At 49.6% G+C, this 8,239-nt stretch overlaps 1 protein-coding gene across 1 annotated transcript in view; it reads right to left on the reverse strand.

Moving 5' to 3' along the window:
* Positions 1–821: 821 nt before the first annotated feature.
* Positions 822–8,239, reverse strand: part of Sorcs1 (sortilin related VPS10 domain containing receptor 1) — a 526,874-nt gene continuing 519,456 nt past the window's right edge. The window contains exons 25-27 of the mRNA XM_023715489.1: positions 3,053–3,158; positions 2,777–2,937; positions 822–1,191 (exon numbers count right to left, since the gene is read on the reverse strand). Coding sequence (XP_023571257.1) covers positions 1,184–1,191; positions 2,777–2,937; positions 3,053–3,158 — 275 coding nt within the window. The 3' untranslated portion in view covers positions 822–1,183. The remainder of the gene's footprint in view (positions 1,192–2,776; positions 2,938–3,052; positions 3,159–8,239) is intronic.

The raw sequence follows: 8,239 nt of genomic DNA on the forward strand, positions 1-8,239 counted from the left end.
TTGATGTTCAAAATCTAGCAAGATGTTTGGGAAGAAAAAGTGAGAACACTTGAAGGATGACTTGGGGGCTGGCAGGGAAGGGTTCAAAAACATTTACAGAGCATGGCGACACATGAATGGCAAGCCAGTGGAAAGGGACAGCAATGGCTAGCTACCAGAAAGCGCCATTCTCTACATCGTTCAGGATAGAAATAGGAAAGTTGCAAGGAGGAAAGCTGAAAGGGAAATAACGGTGCGTTCGTGACGCACTGTTTCCCAGTTCCTTCCCTCACTGCGGCACCTGTGTACGTGGATCTTCAACTTGCATCTTTGTCCCTGTGGCCACAGGGAATGGAGAGAGAGGGCAGCCTGTGGCCACTGCCGACTGGCAGGGCTACAAAGCTAACTCAGAGGAGAAAGTGACAATGAGGATGACGGAACCGAGAAACAGCTCAGGGTTTCAAACTCCTGTGCATGTCTAATGAAAAGCCCCCAGGTAGCTAATCCACCCATTGGCCCGCAGTGCTAAAAGAGCTGTTAAATCTAGAGCCAAGAATATTTCCAAAAATGCATGCAGATTTCCTTGGCCTATATATGTTATGAATTTTCTACAAACACGACCGATCAGAAAAAAGAGAAGAAAGGGAGAGGGGAGTGTTTTCCATTAAAATAGAGCACCTGTACACTGCCCCTCCAAACGTGTTCTGGTTAGTGTCCACATGCTCAGGCTTAAAGCTAAAAACCCTTGTTGTCTGTGTCTGAAGGATTAAAAAGTCCCGATGCAGTGAGTGTTTGTTTGTTTAGATTTTGGTTGTTGTTTTTTTTTTAATTTTATTGATTGTTTTGCTTTACTGCCGTCCTCCATTCAAACATTTACATAGGTAGGGATTTCTTTTGTGCTTTGATTCTCAGCAACTATGGAAATACTTCCTGGCAAAATAGGAAACAGAACAACAAAGGAAAGAAAAAGAAAAAAAAAACAAAACATAAAGTTAGTAGTCATGAAGGATGATGCACTTGACAACTGCGAAATTCTTTCCTGATCGGCAGGTCGCCTGCAGCCTTTGGGGCTTTCCTTAGATTGCAAGCTGTGCCCCAGCAGATTCTCGCTTTGGCGTTGAAGCTGGAGTGGTGTGTCTCGCTCTTTGCAGCCGGAGAGATGAGTCACCAGGTTGAGCAGAAGGGGAGGGGGGGGAGGGTAAAGCTACTCTCCTAAGAGAAAACGTGTGACACTTACTCATTTAATGACACTGGAAATGGAAAAGTGTCAGAGACGACAGTGTACTTCGGCAGTGTTCCTGGTGAAGGAGGAATTGCTACTGTAACAAATAAACAGCGGCTATGCTGCACGCCCAGGGGAAAAGGGACTGCACATCAAACGAGCCCCCAAATGCAGCATCTTGGGCACTTCAGAAGCAAACGGACAGGGCGAGCGCTTCGCTGGACGTGAAGACAAAAGAAGCCTTTTTCCTTTTTAACCCAAATCTATTACACATATGTCACCCTGTGTCCCCCAATAAAAGAAAATACACTGTGGAAACCGGACAGCGGCTGTGGCTGTAGCTGCGGCTCTCTAGGAGGCAGGCCAGTTACTGCATCTGTTTCTCCTTTCCTCAGCTGCAGACCTTTCCTGTCTCCATTTCTCAATGCATTTAGTTAAGGGCCTACAGGACCTACGGGGTCTCACTACACAGATGGGACTCACAATGACCCTCCTGCTTTCAGCCTCCCAAGAGCTGGGATTACAGATGCGCACTGCCATGCCCAGTCTCTCCCTTCTCCATTTGAAGACACAGTTGTGTTCCCCTGACAGACTCATTTTGTCCCCATCTGACAGATTAAAAAATCTTAGGTAAGGCCACTCTAGGCAGCTTGGCACTTTGACTTTAGAGGGAGGTGCGGATAGGCTAGAACCATTTAATCCAGCACTGTCAGCAACGCAGGATCTAGATATAAATATTGACACCTTCAACTCTTGCGGCCACCACGCAGGAGAAACCCAGGAGAGACATGGATCAGGCAGGGCCGCTCCAGGAATGTGTCTACATATTGCAGACAATTTTCTCTGCAATAAATAAGACTGAGGAACCCTGCTTCAGAGTTTAGACCTCGTTGTGGAACTCCCTGGTTTATTCCATTGGGAAGATGAGTTCTAGGAAATGGTGTGAAGCCTATTTCAGGACTTCAGATAAGGGCAAGCCAAAAAAAAAAAAAAAAAAAGGCATCTGTCTGTCTGTCCATCATTTGATCATAGCTGACCTGGGATCAGCCTTTCTCGGGAGCCCTAACCCTGCAGCCTCTGCAAACTTTGGGCTTCTTGTCCTCAAGTTCTCAGGTTCCCTGTCACCTGGGGGACAGTTTATAGACAACGGCCAGATTAAAATTAAAGATGCCCAGCTGGGCTTGTTGGCCTCTTTCTTCACATCCCTCCCCTGCCCGTGTTCTGGAGCACTTCACCCTCCTCAGGACTTCCACACGCTTCCACTACTCTGCACGGCCCCGCTGCCAGCCCACCAGCCCAGCCCCCGAGAGGACTCCTTCTTAGACGTGGTTAGAGCAAGTTCTAAGATACTTGTTTATCAACATTTGAAGCCAGTGTTTTAGGGAAGGTTTTTGCAAAAAGAGGAGTAAGTTAATGAAAGGCGAAAAACTAGATAGGAGCAAAAGGAGCCATCTTAGCTGCTTCTCCCGAGGTGTTAGAGCAGGAAAAACAGCTATGTCAAGCCAGAAAGGGGTTAGAGGGGAGTCGGCCACTGACGAGGCAGGCTGGACGCAGAGGCTACTGGGAATCATTTACCTACGCGCTGCGACTCCGCCTTCTCATCGCTAGACTGGCCGGGCCGCCTGCGCTCGGGGCACGGGGCACTGGCCCTGCCGTCAGTGTGGCTGCCCGGACCGAGCGCCTCCCGCTCTTTCTCATTGTGCATCTGGGCATAAACATTAATTCCCGGGATCTTCCTACAACATTAACAGAAAGCATCACTGCTCTGCGTGGGAAAAGCTGGTGTGTGCTTCAGCACCTGTCAGGAAAGGCAAGGGAGACGTGGGGCAACATGGACAGAGGGACACGCACCTTTTAAACTTGTAGATGACGAACACAGCCAGTCCCACAAACACCACGGACAGCAGCATCAGCATAGCAGATCCACTGTGGGTCGGTGTGAGGTCCACCAGCGGGGCTGCAGGAGGAGAAGGGCTGGGTCAGCTGCAGGGACCAGGCAGGTGGGGAGGGCTGCAGGTCACCAGGTAGGATGCACACAGCACGGCTCACCGGCTGAGTGTGAGTCCCCCCCCACCCCCGGGAATGCTGCTGTGGGCATCTGAGCACCACAATGGCATGAGAACAAGCCCTGAGAGTGGGCTCAGGGTTCCAGCTCCCAGGCCTGCTGGACCGCGTGCTGCCTCTGTGCCTAGCACTGTCACCCCACCTAGCCGTGCCTTGCAGGCTTGGAGGGGAATAAGAGTGCACACTTCCCTGGATGGTACAGGCATTATGTGAGCTAAGGATGACATGAGCTAAGGATTACTTGAGCTAATGTATCGGACTTCTACGCTCCCTGTGGGTAGCAGCTTTCTTTCTACTGCCAACGGATGTGGCTAGAAGTGGTATTCACACCGATATTCCTTGAACCAGGCTGGGCCTACATCCTGGTAAATGTGTTCAAAGTTGAAAGTGTTGTGCAATAAAAATGCCCTTCCTGTGGTTAAGCTCCCAAACATCACAGAGCAGAGGAGACTCCTGCAAGTGTGTCCCAAACACTGACACTAGCCTTAGCGGGGAAAAATCATCTGTCACCGGTCTATTTTGTAGTAGTACTGAGCACCTCACGTCCTAATTCCCAGTACAAGACCCTGCAGGTGAAAAGCAGAAGGGTTGCACATGCGAGGCCCTGCGGAGCTGCAGCCTCCCCCCTCCAGCCAAGGCCCTCCGCACTTAGCATCATAGGAGACGAGTAATTGTTAAACTCTCCTGGGGTCCTTCTCCCACTGAGCCACCAAGTATAATATTTCTAAGAGTTACCCCACCCCACAGCCACCCCACACACGGGGAGACCAAGACCTGGGAAGTGCTGAAGAGTACTCGCTGTTTGCACTCCAAACTCTTGGCTGAGTAAGAGCTGCACACAGCACTCACTCAGCTGTGTGAGCGCGGGGAGCTGCACAAGCCTCCCCACAAATCCCCACGCCCTCTCGGCTCCCAACACAGAGCTCTACTGTTTCTGTGTGCTGACTGTTCTCAGACAAACCAGAGGGCTCCGCACGCAGGCATCTCCCTGCACCTCCCTTCATAGTACACGTGGGGAAGACATCTCTTTCCATCCCCAAATCTTCTGCTATTTCAGGGGGAAGAAATCTGCTGTGCACGTGATAATTTGCAATTAATTTCTACCTCTCAAAATCTGACATTTTGCAAACACGGCATCACTCAAACCTAAGAGAAATAATCTAATATATGCTGGAAAGCCGAGGTGCTGGCCTTGACCTCTGCCAATGTAAGCGAAGTCTGATACCCAAGTCTGCAGGTGACCTTTAAGACCCATTTTCTGTGGCTTGTCTCCATGAGCACAGAGAGGGCAGCATTCTGCTCGTTCAGATAAAAAGCTTCCAGAACAAGTGACTGTAATTTTGATGGCCTCAGACCAGACCTGGAGCTGCCTCGGCCATGTCTGCTACAGGTGGAATCAAACCCCAGGCACTCAGTGGCCACTACCCAAAGTGGATTTCAGATGAGCACAAAATCTCAGTGTGAAACTGGAGGCGCAGCCTTCTGTCCCAGAAAATAGGCATTGTCTGTTTCCAAGTCAGCTTCTGGGAAGTGCTGGGAGTCAGGGAGCCCCTGTTATTTCTCTCCCCTGTGAGTCCAGCAGCACCAGCCTGTCACCTGGGAGCACTGCCTGTGAGGAGGAGGGTGGGCCCTGTGCAGGCGGGATGTTCACGCAAATGTGCGCTTCCTCCGCAAGAAGCAAAGTGCTCAGCAGCATCAACAGAGTCAGAACTGCTTCAGTGCTCATTGCGACAGGAAAGATAGCAACGAGGGAAGAGAACACCTTCCACTTCCCTACACATTACCTCAATCGATGCTGCCCCTCACAGAAGGTAAGGACGATGCTCCCAGCTATAAGATAAAAGCAAGGGGTTGCCCATTGCTTAGTATCATTCCAAAGGCCTTGGAACTAGTGGCCTGGAACACTAATACACTTGAATGCGTGCACACACACACACACACACACACACACACACACAGTCACATTCTTTGTAACTCAACCTGTGGGAGACAATTAGAAATTTTCAATATTAATCAGGAGACACAGGTTAAAATATTTTTAAAAGCAGATGGACTCTGAATTTAGTATATATATGCATACATATATATATATATATATACATACTTTATACATGCACACACATTTATACACATGCACAATATATTTATAGATGGAGGGAGGCGAGGGAAAGAGAGAACAGGGCAGTTAAATAGAGCCTTTTGTGCACATTGCTCACCCTCGCTGATGGCCAGACTTGCCTCCACTCTCTCCCTCCTTTCCTCTTTCTCCCTCTCTCCCTTCTCTTCCCTTCTTCTGCCACCTTTTCCATCACAAGGTTAATCTTCCAATCCTAACTCACTGGCACTGAAATCATCATTCTTAAAAAAGCTGTGTCAACACCACTGGATAATTAAGACACTCTGTTGGAAAAAAACATGCTTCTGCACGGTGTTAAAAGTGTGCGCCCTGTTATCTTGCCCTGCCCAGCTCGGCAGGTGCAGGACAACAGCAGGCAGGGGCTGAGGGGTGCACCCCTCTGCATTGCAAGCCCTAGATGCTGCAGCTTGCTCAGTATAAACGCGCCTATTACCGCTCCACAGGGCAGCAGCTGTGTGTCTTACTTTGGATAACACTTAGGTGCGTCTGTGCGTGTTGTGCTGAGGAATGGAACTGGGTGATAAATGTGCTTTGCCTTGTTGTGTGGAATTAGCATAAATTAATCCCTCTCCAATTACAGCCTCAACAAGGAGAACTAGTAGGGAAAAAGTGCTGAGCGATTTTTTGGCATTATGGATGTACAGAACAAGTGACGGCACAACAGTACTCCGACGAACTCACCATTCCTAAGCCCCAGGGCTGACAAAAATCATTTGCAAGCTCCAGTGAGGATCTAAGAAATGCTTTGAATTACTGCATTCTATGCAGGAGGGCCTGGGTCATTATAGTAAGGCAGGTGCTCACAGCAATAAGCACATCTTCTTAGGAAGAGTAACTGGGGTCCACATAATAAGTGCTAAATCATTGGCTGCCGTTATACACATATACTGTAGTTATGTGTCAGAGAACAAGCATGTAGGAGGATAAACCTCAGGGCTCATCCATGCATACGGTCCCTTCTGCAACCAGATCCTGCCTCTGCCATTTTGGAGCTACATGACTCCAGCTGAAGCTCAGCTTTCTCCTTGCAATACGGAGGTGAAAATCACTTTTAGGGCCAGTGAGTGGCCGGAGTGGAACAGGGCGGAATCCACAGAGCTCTGTCTGTGTCTAGCACACAGCACACACTGGCAGTGTGCATTGTTGTTCTTACAAGTGCATTCTGAGAGCGGATTTTGCGGGAAAAGACAGTCCTGAAGGATGGATGTAGAGCCCCGCGGTGAGGGGAGGCAGGAGGAAGGCTGCAGGAGCCCTCCCCAGCTGGCGAGCCATGGCGCCCTCTGCATAGCAAGGCTCACGGCCTGCAGGACGGAGCTCACCCTAGAGCCACCAAGCTCACACACGGGGCCACAGCCCCAGACCTGGCTTCTCTGCGCACCGCACGGAAGCCTCCTCTTGAGCTCTGCTCTGCCATTTGCTGCAGCCTGGTTCATGCCCAAGTGGAGCATCAGCTGGATGGCGACATTGCCAGGCAGTCTGTGCGGATGCCTCACTGCTGTGTGCAGTCACTCTCATTCCATCCGAGGGGCCTGCTTGGTGAACTTCCAGTGCACTCTGACCCTGAAGTTCGAAACGCTAACCATACTCCTCATGCAAAAGTTAATACTGTGAGGAACTTGCAAAAGCAAGTTTATTTTACCTTCCTTTTCTTTTTTATTTTCCTGCATCCAAAACAGAAGCAAGACAAGATTTAGTTACATGTCTTGAAAAAAAGTCGACATGATCTGAACTTGGCTTATTGCATCGTTTGTGGCAGAGTGGAGGGATGAGGGTGATAGAGCTACAGCACCAAGAAAAGCTTCTCTAGAGTGCAGGAAGGTCTGAGAGACACCCACTTGCACAGCAGCCTCATTTGGCCAGTGTGCCTCCCTTCTAGTGCAAAGCAAACTCCATTGGGGGAGTCCTAAAGACAGCTCTACTGAATTGGCAGAGAGCACTGGGTCTTCAGCCAGCCTGGATGGGAACAGGCCGGAAGACTTGGCTGAGGAATTAACAGCAAGGCCCAAGAATGCAACAGCTCTAGTGGCCTGGCCTTCTACGTAAGCCACCAAAATTCAGTGCAGTGTGAACAGCCATATTCTAGGAAAGTAACCCTTGAGTCCCAGGCTGCTACCCTGCAGCCAGGGCCCCTCTACTGCAGTGCTCCCATAAGGCCATGTCTCCTTAGCGTATCACATGATGTTTTCTTCACTTCTCTTGCTTACTCAGTCCACAGAAGGCATTGCCCTTCAGGGAGCCCAGAACTGCTGACGGTCCCCTGACACCCAGTTCATGAACTGCTGCTCATCAAATAAACTTTTCACAGTTTTCAGGTGCTTCTGTTTGTAATTCTGACAGCCCTTGAAACACTGCCGCTGGGCGTCAATGGAGGGTGAGACCTGAGGCCTCCATTTCATAGGAAGCGGAGGCCATTGGCCAAGTAATGACAGTCAGGAGGACATCCACCTCTACAATGTTTTGCTCAAAATGTGGTTGAAATACTACCTGAATCAGAATTAGCTGGAGCATTGTGGGAATACAGTTTCTTATGCTGCACATGAGGGGAATCCTTTAGTTTTGAATGCTGTGGGTATGGCCTGGCTGTGCCCCCAAATGGTTCTTGTGCTCACATTTAATCTTCACATCTTGTTTGAGAGGTACTAAGAGAGCAGAACCTTCACGTGACTGCGGTGTTTAGAGCTGGGGTTTTGCGGCAGTGATGGAAGTAGATAAGTTAGCAAAGGTGGACTCCCCGTGACTGAGCGAAACAGATTTACCAGTAGAGAGGTAAGAATGGGAGAGAGAGAGAGAGAGAGAGAGAGAGAGAGAGAGAGAGAGAGAGAGAGAGAGAGGACAGA

This window comes from Octodon degus, unplaced genomic scaffold (assembly GCF_000260255.1).
Source record: "Octodon degus isolate 3935 unplaced genomic scaffold, OctDeg1.0 scaffold00042, whole genome shotgun sequence".
NCBI classification, from domain to species: domain Eukaryota; kingdom Metazoa; phylum Chordata; class Mammalia; order Rodentia; family Octodontidae; genus Octodon; species Octodon degus.